Genomic DNA, 15,906 nt, shown 5'->3' on the forward strand with positions numbered 1-15,906 from the left:
TTGCAAAAATTTATATTTTGTCATTTTGAAGCCATTTCTGACTGCAACTGTCTCTTTAGTACTTGATGGATGGATGGATGGATGGATGGATGGATTTTATTAGTCCCTTAGCATTCTTAAACTCTCATAAGACACTTAAAAACATAAAAAAAAAACAATTCCTCAGTGCCTTTATTTCTGTTGTCCTCCTTTTAACAAAATAGTTCATTTCTGTACCAAAACATTCTTCCCGGTTAGTATGACTATTAAGCTGCAATGAAACTGATATGTGGTTAATTATCCTGTTAGGATGGTTGGAAAACTATCTTACAAGTTTGTCAGACAAATCAAGAGAGGAAACAAAGCTTTTAAGACATTTCTGCTCAGGGGTTTTCATGAGAACTACGATCAAACGTCGCCACCCGCGGTTCTGTGCGAGCAAATCTTTGAACTCTGTTTTTTTTTTCGCATTTAGAAAAGAGCCACAGGGACACTTTGAGGAGCTGTTATTGTGTTCACTTATTTGCATACATACAAACGGAGCATTTTAGTCCAATGAATTCACAGCCCTGCTTTCATCTCCCTTCAGATGATAAGGCCACACTCAGACTTTGTTCCTGTCCTATTTTGGACATCTCCATTGAGCCATGTAAAGCAGTGATTTGTTCAGACTAATGAAACCCCTACAGTCATGATAACCTTTCCAGTGTGTCACACCGACCCCCCCACCTCTCCTCCCCGGTGTTGCCTGCTCTGACTATACTTGGATAATGGCCGCCTTCCCTGTCTAATCAGGCTCTCTGGAAGTGGGAGAACTCCCATTCTCCCTCGCTCCCTTTTTCGCCGCTCTCCCTTCCTCTTCCTTGCACCCTGCTGAGGAGGAGGTGATAGGGACACTGACACGGCTCGGCTCATCTCATCCAATTACTACAGAAACAAAGACAGCGCTCTTCCCCAGACCACGACGTGTAGCGCCCCAGAGGGGGGTGGTTGGTTGTAAAGGAGGCGAGGGAGAGAACGAAAGGGTGTTATTATGCAGGAGCATATTCTATAGGCATAAATCAACATAAATTATGTTGTCATTTCCTTTAATAGTTTGACTAATTGAAGAAGAAGAAGATGTAATGGTTAGAGATGACTCTCAATCATTTTAAGTGCGGCAAAGCTGTGCAGATGACTAAAACCATTAGGAATAGATGGCAATGAAAGTACTAGCATATCAGAAAAGGCTTTAAATGTGTAACTTTTATTTCTCTAAATGGTAGCAATAACTGAAGACAGAAACTTGGCAGGAAGTCTCTCCGTCTCTCTTAAGGAAGGATCTACAGCATAAAGGGGACGTATTTTGCAAATTCTGGTTTTGCATGTTTTTGTACTTCCATTTCGGTTTTTACTGCTTCTGAAAAACAGCCCAACCGCTTAAAAAAAAAAAAAAAACATCCACCCAGCTTTTGGAAATAATCAAATGTTTTTTGGTTTCTGGAAATTAACTTTTTCAAAAACCTTTGAAATGTAACGTCTCAAATCAACAGGCACTGACCCTCGCCTAGCAACCCCAGTGAAGTCCACCCTGTTTCCTAGCAACCCCAGTAGAGTTCCGCCCGTCACCTAGTAACCCAAGCTGAGTTTCAAGATATTTGGTCAGGTGGAAAAGACAAATGTTTTGTTGTTGAGTTACCATCCAGAGGACTTTTACTTTTCAAAAATGTACAGCTGTATTATTGCGCATCTGTTTGAAGCCATTTTCACATGCGAGCGTAAACGTTGACCAGACTAAAATCTCAATTTCTAAGAATGATTTTGTGAAAAAGAAACAATTTAATGAACATGTTTTTTACAGCCAATAGAGATACTAACTTGCTCAAGGTACCATAATAGATCACCTTTAAAACTGCCACCATACAGCATAATCCCAACCTAACATCAATTTGATTCAAGAGTCTGTGCTATATAAAATATGTCTATGTTACAAAACCAGAGAGCACCTTCAGACGATATTGCACCACAGAGAGGAATATTGCATTTGATATCCCCCTTCTCAGAACATCTTATCTCTAGGGAGGAGGAAAAGGAGAACAAGAAGGCAGATGCTGCTGTTTCAAATTAAAGTGCAAGGACTCAGCGGAGGAGAGGAAATGTTGCGATCAAACTAATGCGTTTGATGATGTGTGCAGGGATTTATTTTGTGACAGCTTATTTTTATGTTAAAGAAAAGCGTGCAGATGACAACGAAGATCTAATTTGTTATCCTTTGTACTAACTAAAGTATTCTTAAAGTCTAAATAAAACATACTTTTACTATACATATGTACTTTGCCTTGCAGTCAAGTTTTTTGACTTCACAACCACAAACCTCAATGCATTTTATAGGAATATTTTGTTTGTGATATTTCTTTTAGCAGTTACAAATCTGCAAAAATCAATTTGGCCTGCTTTTGTATTGGAGTCAATGCTTTGTGTAGAAAAATACCTATCGATGCAATTACAGCTGCAAGTCCTTTGGGGTTTGTTTCTACTAGTTTTGCACAGACACATTTATGAAAAATAGCTCAAGACCAGTCAGATTGATCAGGGAGCCTCTGTGAACTTTCATTTTCAAGTTTTGGCAAAGATTCTCAGAGAGATTTTACATAATAAGCCGTTCCATTTGACCTAAAATAAGGGTAGCCAAGGATCCAGTCTTCAAGAGCCAAAATCTTGTATGTTTGAGATTTTCTGCAGTCCTAAATTGAATCAGTATTATTCTAAGAATTTTATGACCTACTGAAAATTAACATATCTAAATAGTTGGCCAAAAGCCATTAAGTTGTGCCTCTAGAAGTATGTTTACCTCGCTACCCTGGCGTTTTCTGTCAGGATTCACCCTGTTGATGAAAATAATCCCTGCAGCAGTTTCACAATAGGGACCTTGTATTTATGGCTTTAGCTCTCCAACACAGTGTTTTTTTTACACGTAAGCTGTAAATTTATGGCCCGTACCTGAGAGATCCCCAACCGCTGGGCCACAAACCAATACCAGTCCATACGTCTTTTAGTACCGCACTGCAGAGAAAGAATCAGTTGTTTGTTTTTGTTTTATGTTTAATCATAAGATGACCATAAAGCGGATTCGCTTAATAACAAAATCCTCTTAGTAAAATTTCTGTTTAGCTCTCTTGAGACACTGAGAATGTGAGATGTGACGGTATTTTGAATGCAGCAGGATGGGAGAAGGAAGAGCGGTGTGTGTCACTGCATAGAGAATCAAATCCTCCAACATGTTAAAAAGTATAAACTTTATTGGTTATGAATGCATTTGCATGGCACTATAAGCTGAAGGGAAATGATGGGCATTTTTTTATCTTCAACAAAAGTTAGCAGCGAGCTACTTAAATGGTTATAGAAAAAAAAAAAAACTTGAAGAAACAATGACGATAAAAGAAATGACCAAACTTCAAGTGTAGGTTTCTAGCAAGAATCTTGTGTAAATTCAGAATCTCCTCATGCTACATGCATACATAGAGTCGCCATCTGGATTACTTTCTGTGGCTTATAAGCAGAACTAATCTCTTTTGTGTTTATCTTTGGAGAACAAGACGCCTTCTTTCTTACTGACAGCTCCAACATTTTCTATGGAGATTATCCCAGGCGCTCACATGCAAAGGAACTATTTTCTGCTGTGACACCAAGTGATAGTGATGCTAATGTTTGGGTAATATGTTTTTCAAGGTGCAGTCTCGACAGGTTTTGCATGTTTTTTTAAATAAATAAATGTACAAGGAGAGTGGCTGAAATGATTCGCTTTAATCTTTTATGTCGGTCAGACAGAAATTTCCAACATTAGCAGTTTTTTTTTTACTAACCTCCGGCGTTTTTTACAGGACTTTGCAGGACATGGAGAATCCCCAGGTCACTATATGCAACAAGGGAGACCAGCACTACCGCAGCTCACCCAGTAACCAATCCTCCTCCAGCGATCCGGGTCCATGCGGCAGCAGCAACTGGTCCCAGCAGCCCGGATATGATGGGTAAAAGAAACATAAATGAGTTACTTTTCCTTTTTGATATAAAATAGTCTCTCTATGATTATATCTTCTTTTTTCTCGCTGTTGTGAATGCGGCTTCAATCAGTGCTCGCACTATTTCTAAGACCTGGCAATTTTTCTGCATGAAATGACCAAATCATCAGTGTGCTTTTGTCGTAACACATTTTTTACAGGAAATAATCCACCAGAAATGTTATACTGTGCTTGCTACGGCTTAGCAACACAGAAGACCAGATGGTGTTTTATGAATATCATGCATGAGATTTTTTTATTTCTTCATATTTCTTGGAACTTTTTGGAGCTTCTGTTTTTTTATTTCAAACATTAACACTGTCTCATATGCATTTCAGTTCAGTATTTTTAATGATTCTTACTTTAAAATCTTCTCTGTACACAGCCTTTGAAACCAAAATGTTCTAAAATTAATTCTTATTCATTACAAATTTATAAGCAGAATGTTACTTGGCCTAATCTTATCAATTTAATAAGTTTGAATAGATGCCTGGATTATTGCCTCTGAGACTGCAGACAGTGCCGGCATGATTTTTGTCATTCTTGACTCAAATTCAACACCTACATCTGTGAATGAATGATTCTAGACCTTCATTAGAGCTGCATCTTCCCCCTTCTTTGCCTTTAAAAGCCTCAAACTTTCTCTGAACTGCTGAGGACCGCTGAGGCTTCTCCAGACCAGACGACTGATCTCCAGTTAGCGTCTTTGTTAAAGATAACGAGACACCCTGGCCCCTGTAACCCCGATTAGCCCTCGAAGCGATAATTAAGACCTGCATTGAAAAATGTGATTTTTCTTTCCCTTTTGTCAAGAGCAAGGAACAGCTTGGCATGTTGAGCGGAATGAAAACAGGCCTCTCGCCAGAGCTGTCTGGCAGCTTCTTTATTCTTTTATAAGCTCAAGTGATTTGACCTTAAAGAAACTTGAGCTAATTGCTTTAAATCCGCGGTAGGTCTTTTGAAGCCTTTCTTTGACTAGGAAACAAAGCTCACACAATAGATTGAAAATCATTTTGAGCCTTTTTTTTGTGCCTTTTTTCAGGTGTCCGTCCCCTATACTGCATGAGCGGGCGGGCGACATCCAAGGAGCCGATGGAGAGATTCGCAGGGAGAGAGAGCCCACCCTGGAAAGAACCAGATCTGCAGGTGAATCTAATCGAAATTCAAGTTTATTCTACATAAAGATGCCGTATAGTAAAAGCAAAGTAATGTAGAGATTGTATTATTTATGGGTTATTTTCTTTTAAATATTGTCTTTCATGGTTCTCCACAGAGGCCAAATGGCACATACCCTCCACGAAGATCCTGAATCCTCTGAAGCAAAGGGAAGGAGGAAAGGACTCGCCAAACAAGCTTTCCAGGGTGAATCTCTTCTCTGCAATCATTTAGGTTGACTCAAGCTGACAGCATGACATTTGAGCATATTTTCTACATTGTTAGGTTTCTGGGACTCAATGGTAAAAAAAACAAACAAAAAAAAAAAAACATATCAATCTACATTCTTCATCAGTCTCAATAACTCCCTAATAAGCAAGGACCCTATGTATGTTTTATGTTTTTCACAATTAACATTAGTTGACTGTCACTAAAGATTATGTTTTTATTGAGATATGTTTTTAACAATTTAAGTAAAACAAAAAAAAAAATGCAAGAAATTGGAACACAGTTTATTTCTAATTCTACTATACAAATTTGTCCTGCAGCATTTTGAAGTTCAACATGCAACCTGATGTTGCAAGTGGTTGTTTAAAAAGATTTAAAGGGAAAGAAAAATAGGGATTCAAAATTTCTGAACCACTTTGACTGTAAATTTTGCCACAACCAGAAAACTTCCTCAGTAGGAAAAACAAACAGCTGTTTAAAACAGCATGAGGCGAGAGGGAACAGCTGGTTCGTCCATCTAGGTCGTCAAATGTTTCGTTTATTTTACCTTTTGGATCTTACTGGAACCAAACTAACGCAAAATAGTTTGCATTAGTATCTCTGAGAAAAAGTTACTCAGAGAGGCAAGAATTTCACAAAGCAAGTAGACATTTAGTGCAAACAAATCTGTTGAATGAGAATACAGATTAAGATTTTTAGAGTTTCAAACCTTTAACTCACCTAAAGTTGACTAATGGATTAATTTAAAACAAGATATTTCAAAGAAGAGACATTCTTTAGAGCTTAACATTTGCATTTCAATAAAGATGAGCAAATGTTGAAGATTCAGGAGGTTGCTATGACTAATCTAAAAGATCTGTTGAGTATTTTTCTTTTCAAATGTTTTGAAAGAGAGCAGTTAAATGTAAGACGAAGGTCAGATCGGAGTGTTTTGTGCATTACGACGGTCTCAATGTTTTTAAAAGCTGTGCAGCAGTTTCAGACCTGCTTTGCTCCTCGTGTGTTTGATTTAGAAATGGACTTTACAGCCATCAGGAGCTGAACTGTGCTGCTATTCTCTCGCTCTTTCCAGTTGTCACATATCCTTCATCAGCAAGCAACCGTGTGCCTCATCCCATCACCATTTCTGGCCATCTCACACTTTTCTAGGGCATATTTTAGTAAAATTGTTAATATTTTATTAGCCTTAGTCTCTCCTGTCTATTTTATCTATATTTTCTTTTTTCTTTCGCCGTTTTTTTGACTCAACATCAACTCATCTTCTTCCTTATCCAACTAATTGCTCCTTTCTGTCAGTTGGTGCTTTAAGCTATGTTTTCATTAACCCAGGCTTTCTACATAAAAGAAAAAAAATCAAACCTTCCTCTTGGCACAGAGCTCTTTTTTCCCCCTCATCTGCTTTTGATTCAATGTGATTTAAGTTGCATCCACGATTTAACAATGTTGAGCATAGCATAGTAAATAAGAGTGTCAGGTCAATTTCATGTAATTCATAGTTTATTTTCTTAGTCTGAGATTTACTAGTATCACATATTACTCAGTCTTTACTTTGGTTATCTGTTAGACTTCCTTCAAATTAGATTAAAATCACACCATGAACATAAAATAGAGACGCAGTGTGTGTGAAAGAGGGCTGTAAAAACATTAACACTCTTATTTTTAAATGTTTCCTGTACATATACCTAGTCTACCCTGCTGTCTGACAGGCTCATCTCTTGTAATAACATCAGTCAGAGTGGAATCACTCCGAACCCTCATCGTCTGGCACAGCGAGTCCGTTAAAACAACTATAAGAACAATCTGCAATTACCTGACCCAGTTTCATTTCTCTTTTCCCTTCACCCCTCTCGCCCTTTCCCTCTCTCCACCAGACTGGCGATAAAAACTCAAGCCACTCTAGTAGCAACACTCTTTCAAGCAACGCCTCCAGTAACAGCGATGATAAGCACTTTGGTTCTGGAGACCTGATGGACCCGGAGATGCTGGGCCTCACCTACATCAAAGGCGCCTCCACAGACAGCGGCATAGACACGAATCCCTGCGTGCCCCCCGGAGCCCGGGTGTTGCTGCAGGGCAGGGTCGGGGAACAGGGACACCCCTGGGTCTCTGAGCACCACGAGGACGAAATGACAGAAGAGGATCATGGGAAACTATACTTGCAGCAAGGCTTCGCTTCAGCCATCATGGGTAGTCACATGACAGAGGGCAGCATTGGAGACCTCAGCGAGATTTCGTCTCATTCAAGGTACGATACAGATGAAGGTTAACGCTTTAATTTCTTCCTGATGGCAGCCAAACTTTACAACAACAATGTTTTTCTGGGTTTGCAGAAGCATTGGAACAAAAAACTGATGGCTTTTAACACCTTAACGTTTGAAGTTCACAAAATGTCAACTAAACTAAAAAAAAAAAAAGATTATTTGCCTTGGCCCAGCCTCGAAAAACATCAAATGAAGATGGGGAATTCCTCCACTATAGGACTGGAATAATCAAGGCAAATATTTTCAGCATCATTTCGATTCAGTTCACTTTTATATTGCAGAACAGGTCCACTTCACGTCAAGGAACAGTACTACTACAGTATATATCCAACTGCATCCAGTTCAGTTTGGCCCAATAATAATAATGCATCACAGTAAAATCCACTCTACTTAGTGCTGTTTATTTAGCAGCAACGGCTGAAGGACCTTTCCAAGACAGAGTCACAGGTAATCACAGAATAGAAAAACCAAGAATACTTTCTGTAGAAAAGAAAAGCTGAATATTCTGAGTTAATAGTAGCAAGCACTCTACTTTCTTTGTAAAGAAATGTAAAGAAATGTGGCTCTGTATTGTCCTAGTAAAGAAGCCCACCCAGTTTTTGTAGTAGATATACGTACCTTCATCACCAGGTTCAGAAACAAGGTACAGAAGCACTGAGTGTTTTTTGTTTTGGAAGGAGATGCAAACTGAAACAGTTACTTAAATAGTCACAGAAGCACCATGTCTACCTTCTGTAAAAATAATAATAAAAACAGACAGGTCATGAGTCAGTGGTTGCTCTTTGATACTTTTTCATCTTTATTGGTAATTACTTTGCTCTGTGTTTGCTCAATCCGAGCCGGGTCACTGAACTGATTTGCGTGTGCTGGAAATTCACACCCTTTGTTATGCTACATAGCTCACAGCAAAATCCTCTGTTCTGGAATACATCGGCGCTCGCAGACAAACACCACGACCGCCAACCTATCGAGCCCGATACTGGATCTGTTCTGCCAGACACACGCAAAATTACATGCACAACTAATGGTCTGTGTCTGTTCATTGACCTTCTCCTCACCTGGTGGTGCTTAGTGTCTGCTGAGCTCCCACCCGGCTTATCCAGCTGTGCTGAAGCCGGCGGTGGTCGCTGCTCTCCGCCTGAAGCAGCGCGGGGGGTAAGGGGGTCTTGTGTGATCCCAGTTCCCATCGACAGACTGCGGTCCTTGTGAAGGAAAATGGGGGAGGGGTTGTTTTCATTCACGCTTTGCAAAGAATAAAAGAGGATCTATTGTTTTAACCAGCAATCTAAACTCAGACTGTTTTCACATCTGGGTTGGTTTAATGTTGGAGTAAGGAAAGAGGGAAAAACTGTGCCTTGACAACTACTGTAAAATATTCAGTTTTATATAATTTATTCAGAAAAAAATGTTTTCAAACCAACCTCGCCCTTTGCAAAAAAGTAGTTACGACCCTTGGCTGCGACAACTGGTGTTTAAGATAACTTGCAATTAATTTGGTTGAATTATTGTCCTGCCGTATAATCCAGCTGCTCTTCAATTTAACGTCAGATGTTCTTCTTTAGGATTTTCGAGTAAAGAGCTAAATTTATGATTTTAACAATTATGGCAAGTTTTACAAGTCCAAAACCAGAACCTAACTGTCATTTTTTACTGTCGGTAAGAATCTTTTTTTAATGAAATGTTCTCAGCTTTATATCGGATACGATAGGACACACCTTTGAAAAAAAAACAAACACGTTTGTCTGTCAGTTTAGAGAATATTCTTCTAAAAAGTTCTTGGAATCATTAAAAGGAGTTTTACTCCAAATGGAAGATGAGCTTTTTTGATTTGCTGGCAGTGGGTTTGGTCTTGGCGCTCTTCTATAGAAGTCATCTTTAGCCATAGATGTTGTTCTTTATGTTTTTGTGACGTCCCTAATAAACTGTCGACGGGCTCCTGAAGTGAATTTGGTGACTCCTGGTAAAATTCTCCACTGTTCAATGTTTTCTCCATTTGTTAATAACGGCTCCCAACCTGGTTTTGCAGGAGTCCCAAAACTTTAGAAATGGCTTTTTAACCCTTTTTCAAATAGAATTGAATTAATTTGTCATTGGCTTCCTTTCATTTGGATCATGTTACTGTATTACTTTTGGAGATTTTTTTAACTGTGCAGAAATAATACGAGTTATCACATCGTTTCATGATTTAACAAGATGTGTGAATATTTCTACAGATACGTTAGATAGCTCTTTCCCTTAAGTAAATAAAATTATACCTGGAAATCAGATTTTTTTTCTCTACTTACCCAGGGTGTCTTTATCTAAAATTAAAATGTGTACGGAATGGAAATCAAAAAGGGAGCAAAACTGGTTTTACAGCACTGCACGTTTTAGACTTAAGCTAGATTAAGAGAAAATAAATGAACGTTTGTGGTTGCTTGACCATGATTACATCCAGCCGAAAGGGGCAGGCATTCCTCAGTGACCCTCAGACATAAAAAGGCTGGAAAATCTCTGGTTTTCACACATTTGGTGAGCGTTCAGCATTCTCAGCAAACAGAAGCAAGCAAACCATCATTTCTTTGGACATATTTTAAAGTTTTACAGCTTTGAGGTTGACATCTTTATGGAGTTCATTATTGTCTGACTTTTATTTGAGCAGTCGTAGTGAAAGTCCTTGGCAGCCAAGAGACGTGAAATCCTAACTGTCCGCCATCATCATAAATGGAAAATTAATAAAGGGAAAACCCCAGCTGAATGTGGGACTCTGATAATGACGGCATGCTTATTTTTAAATCGCTGTGATTTAAAGCATATTCACAAAGCACATGAAGCCATTATGAGTTGGGGAATGTTTCGACCACCCTACTTACAATGATTAGATTTTGTCACAACAGAACAAAGCTGGCGCTGGGGTAATATTTCTGTCAGCAAACAAGTCATTACTTTGACCAACCAATCTTAATTTCAAGGGTGAATTCACACCAATAACATGATTAGAAACAGTTTTCCGCATACATGGAAGCGTGTGAGTTGCTTTGCTCGTTATGCTTGGAGACCCATAAATCAGCAGGGGTCAGAGCAGCAGATGTCTGAGGAACCTCTGCATAGCACCGAGAGCAAGAGGAGGAAATGCCTCTTTGTGGTTGAATGCACTGAACCATAAATGCGGTCTGTCATTTGATATTTGATGAAATATTGAAAGGACAAAGTTCAGCAGGAATACGAGCATGACAGACTGGAACTGAGTCGTCTCATGAAGTAGGTTAAAGGGGAGGTACTTTTATTTGGAGGGGATTATGTCATCCTAGCTGGCTGCAATGCTGACCATTCATGAACCATTGTGAGGTTAGGGCTGGACAATATGGCGGAAAATCTTATTCCAATTTAACCGTTTCGTATCAGTCTATCAGTAATTATTCGTTAGTTTGTTTTTTGTTTGTTTGTTTTAAATATCTGAAATACTATCAAACCTGTGGCTTGATCTTTACAAAGTTTTCACTCCACACCGTCGTCGTTTATTTTTTAGTAGTTATGAGGCACGGTGGAGAAAACTTAACTTGCTGCGGCGTCAGGCAACTAAAGAGTGAGCGAGTTAGACTACGTTCACACTGCAGGCTTTAACACCCTTATTTTTTGTGAAATCTGATTTTATTTATTTTTTTTATGACTTGTATTTGTCTCACCCGTGAACTGCAAACGACCTTATTGATACACGTCTATCACGAATTTACATTGATAATATTAATAATACATCAATCCTATCTAGCATTTTTAGGACATTAAAAGGCACGTAAATAAATATATTTAATATATTGTTATTGATTTATTGTCCAGCTCTATCTGACAATAAATCATTTGACTAATTTCCATACATCTGCCGGGTTGTGGTGCAAGCATCCATGATTTTTTTTTTTATTGCTAATGCTTCTTTTTTGTTATTATTATCACCATTATTTATGTTTTGTATTTGGTTATTTCATTTCATTCATTGTTTTGGTCATGTTTGAGTTACGTTATGCTTTATTTTTGCTGTTTGATCAGTGGCTCACACCACTCTGGCAGTCCACTGGCCCGCGGTGCCAGGTACTGTATGTCCGCTGACTCCTCCAAGGTGTACACCATCCCCCAGACGAGCAGCACAGGGCCCGAGCCGGGGCCCAGCTCCGAGGCCTGTGGACAGGCACGCACACAGTCCAGCTGCAAGCTCCCAGAGAGCATGAAGACAGCTGATGATGATGGTGATGATGGTGATGCCCACTGCACTGAGGGACCTCCCAACATTTCAGAGTGTGGGTGAGTGTGTGAGAGACAGAAAAGGTCTCGAGAGTGCACGAATGAGGTCATCAAAAAATGAGGACAACGTCACAAAAGCACCTTACTTATGTGGTTTGAGTCCATTTTTCACAATTTACCATTTTTTTAATCATGCAGAGCTAAATAATTTCCCTGTTTCATATCATCGTTGTCAAGTTAAAAGCCTAAAAGCTTTAGTCACAGTTTGATTAGAGATGCAGAAACCAATCAAACTATCGATTATTTTAGTAATTGATTATTCGGATGATTAATCGGATAGAAAAATTGCCACATTTTGCAATTTTTTCTTTTAATCACTTCTGCGTTTTTATATAGCATTAACAATGCATTAAATGTTTTATCACCTAAAATGCAATAACATAGCAGTTCCACAATTAATCTACAATGATCAAGTGTACACACTTGATCATTGTAGATTAATTGAGTCATTTTTTTGCAATAACCAATAAATAATTGGATATTGAAGGATGCTTTATAGGAGATTATTATTTGATTTTTTTAACAGAATTTGAACAGGTGAAGCTAAAATGAGGCTTCTTGATGAGTTCTGGGTTTTACAGATAAATAAGTTTTTTTACATCTTAAATACAAATGTATATATTTCTTGTACAGTTCTGGTGTAATTACTGCTCTGAGAATGTTGTTCTTTCAGCAGCTGGTCTTCTTAGAGTCTTTATACTCCGGTTAATAATTAGTCGATTACTAAATCAGTTGACAATTATTCCACTGATCAATTAATACGATAAATCATTTCAGCCCTTTTACATGAATTAAAAGTAATTCTGATTTAAAACTGCAACTGGAAAGCAGCTTGGAAAGCTGTTACAAATAAAAGCAAACAGCTCATTGTACAGTATACATTTTTGTGTAAAATCTTATTAATGACAGAATATTGGCATTTTCATATTGGCCCTTGCCTATTTCTTTTACAAATGTATGCATTGGCTGAAAATAAGAACTTTTTTCAGCACGATCCTTAAGACAGAGCTAAAGTGCCATGAAGATATGTTTAATACAAGGTGTGAGCTTTGGTATTTAAGGCTCAGTGCCTGTGATTATTTCTGCCTGATAGCACCAGGTGTGAAGCCTGCTGTTGGACCAGTTTCCTTTCAGACCCTCTGCATTGTCTTTCCCACTCAGAGCTTATAAACTGGCCTTGATTGAAGCCGACAGCCACAAAATAAATAAGCTCAATGAAGCTGCTGACATAATACACTTGACACATGTCACATGTCGTTATTGATCACTCATTTGATCTCAGGTCCCTGTGGATTGCGTTGCTGGGTCTCTGACAGATCAGCAACTCTGCTGCGAGCCATGCGACAATCTGTCACACCCTCCACAGAGCAGCAACCAGAGAAACGTATGCAGTCGCTTAGAAAAGTTCAGAAAGTCCCCTTTCTCTTTAGATGTTGTATGAGGATTGATGGCTGACAGCATCTCCCTGATAATTAAATGGCCCGCTGCAGGGAGGGTTAGATGTATGTAAGTACTCGTTTGAGGGTGTTAGAGACAGCTCTGGGCATGTTTTGGAAGAGCGAAAGTGAGATCTGCCCTCGAAGAAACCCCCAGCTTCGGCTTCCGAGTAATCCAATTGAGGCTGTGAAATTTGCTGTGTGATTGATCGCGTGCACTGAAGCCGTCTTCTGCCGACTTATGAAAAAGCTCCGTAATTCATTTACCCTCCCCACTGCTTGTTTATATATTCCTGCCGTTTTATTTCTTCTTACATAACAGTGTCTCATGATAAATGGCCTAATATTACTCACAGATATTGCTCTAACGTAATGAAGTTTCTCTTCCCCTCTTTGTGAAGTTTTCCCATTTGACCTAACACTGTATGAAATGCAGGATCTGTTTTAATGCTTCTAATCCCAGGCTGCTTCTGATTCTTGTTTCAGAGGAGCGGAGAGCTTGTTAGCCTTCCTTCTCAAAATGCTGTCTGAGCGCTCCAGGTACACGGTTATAGTCGAACCCGGTGGCCCTGATCTGACCCAGCCTGCTCCCCTGCACACCATCACAACCCCCTTCACCCCCCTTTGTCCTAGACCATCACGCCACTTGAATGTCATGACCGGTCTCAAGTGCCAGTCCTGTCAACATGTGACACATTCAAGGGGCAACCAACTGTGTATCTGTAGCTGTGACATTTCTGTAGTTTCTTCCACACAACCCCACTCTTACTGTAATTGCAGTTTACCTAGAACTTCAGACTATAGAATAAGATTTCAGTAAAATGTAGGCAGAATGTCTGAGAGCTTTAGCATCAGGCTAATAGCAATGCTTTCCATTTTTATTTTTTTTCCACATTACAACCTAGAGCTGGACTGTATGGCTGAAAAACATACAATATAAGCGATTCATATCAGTCAGTATCGATAATTATTGATTAGTTGTTTTTTTTTTGTTTCAAATATTTGAAATACTACCAAACAGATGGCGTGACCTTTCCTGTTTTACCCAGTTTTCACTCAACGCGTTACTGTTTATTTTTAAGCAGTTATGAGGCAAGATGGTGCGATTCGAGTGTCTAGCGCGGCGAGATTTGAACCGTTTTGAGCATTTGAAGCGGCAAGAGCATCCAACGCGTTCAACGTAAATCAATGGCTACAGCAGACACATCTGACGCACCCTCAACGTGCCTCTACAGATTTTGATTGTAAACCAGATGCGCCAAACGCTAGGTGTAGAGCAAAATGTCAAGCGTCTGCATTCAAAGTGTACGCGCGTCGTATTAGATGCGTCGGACGCGTGCTTGTGGTGTGAGCGCGCCATTACTCCAGAGGTTGTTGCTAGGTAACAAAAGAATGAGTGAGTTGCTAGGTAACCAGAGAGCAAGTGAGTGAGTTAATGCCACCAACCTAGCTTAGGTGGCTGTGAAAGGTTGAGCAACTAAAACCTTTCCTCTGCCTACATCCCCCAGAATGCAGAGCTGTTCAGAGAAAGTATTGAATATTCTGTCAGACGTATTACTTTGTTGATATTGACTTATTGTCCAACCTTACTCTAGACATGTAGAGCTGATAAAAACACACCCAAAAGTGATGTGTGGTATTGGATGATAATTTGGTTCTACGAGGCTGAGGCTGAATACATACCAAACACATTTATAAAAAAAAAAAAATCTTTAAAGTTGTGCCTTTTTGTATTCATTTAACAATTCACTATCACATAAAGTCCTTGTGACATGGAAGTATTCACTACACCAAGCTGCATAAAGCAGTGCAACTCTCAGAAATAGTGTCTCTTCGTCGCCGGCCTGTCCTATCGTCTAGCCGTCTGAACCGATATCCCCGCAGCCATGTAACACCCTGCCAACAGCACTCAGAGTGTCGCGGACAGGCTGCTCATTTAAAGCAGAGCTCACACCGCCACACCACTTCACCAGCCAGGTTGGTCACATCCGCCGTGCCCTGTGCCCTCCTCTCTTAACACCCAACACCCCTGCAGTCAGAATCATTTAGACGTCCTCAAACAAAAACCTGCTGACAACCAGTTCCAGGACAACATGTCACCTCTTCAGAATCCGTCTCCAATCCCTGCATAGCGGCTTTTATGTCTTCCCTCGTCGTCGTCGTCGTTGTTGTTGTTGTTGTGTTGAGCACTCCTTTGGTCTGTGATGGTCTCTGTTCGAAATGCTTGTTTCTGTTCCTGCCCCTCACAGTGCTTGGCTGCACTCGTCTCTCTATTCATGGATTTGGCACACCGGTGTTGGACGAGGTGTTAGTGGAAATAACCCCCCGCCCCCCACACGCACACCCTGGCGTCTCTCCCTCCCTGCTGCCCCATATGTAACTGACTAGCATGGAGACTCCTGATGTTGGCATGCCAAGATGAATCCTTCACTTGGACCCCGTTTTTGTTTGTTCAGCCAGTATTCCAAAAGTAGCTGGGGCCTCCTTCGCAGGATGTGGTTCTGGTAACCCTGGTTATGAAATCTGGTCTTCTTT

At 39.8% G+C, this 15,906-nt stretch overlaps 1 protein-coding gene across 5 annotated transcripts in view; it reads left to right on the forward strand.

Moving 5' to 3' along the window:
* LOC103137653 (signal-induced proliferation-associated 1-like protein 2) overlaps positions 1 to 15,906 on the forward strand; it is a 120,767-nt gene that overhangs the window by 76,320 nt on the left and 28,541 nt on the right. For 4 of the 5 annotated variants that reach the window (XR_001662035.1, XR_001662036.1, XM_016671181.1 and 1 more), the window contains 6 exons: positions 3,840 to 3,986; positions 5,059 to 5,162; positions 5,290 to 5,378; positions 7,271 to 7,644; positions 11,684 to 11,935; positions 13,858 to 13,911. Coding sequence is in view for 2 of the 5 variants with exons in the window: in XM_016671181.1 (XP_016526667.1) it covers positions 3,840 to 3,986; positions 5,059 to 5,162; positions 5,290 to 5,378; positions 7,271 to 7,644; positions 11,684 to 11,935; positions 13,858 to 13,911 (1,020 nt within the window). In the remaining 3 variants the exon portion in view is untranslated. The remainder of the gene's footprint in view (positions 1 to 3,839; positions 3,987 to 5,058; positions 5,163 to 5,289; positions 5,379 to 7,270; positions 7,645 to 11,683; positions 11,936 to 13,857; positions 13,912 to 15,906) is intronic. The other variant, XR_001662038.1, reaches the window with a different exon arrangement.

Source organism: Poecilia formosa, unplaced genomic scaffold (genome assembly GCF_000485575.1).
Source record: "Poecilia formosa unplaced genomic scaffold, Poecilia_formosa-5.1.2 Scaffold42, whole genome shotgun sequence".
Classification (NCBI taxonomy): Eukaryota; Metazoa; Chordata; class Actinopteri; order Cyprinodontiformes; family Poeciliidae; genus Poecilia; species Poecilia formosa.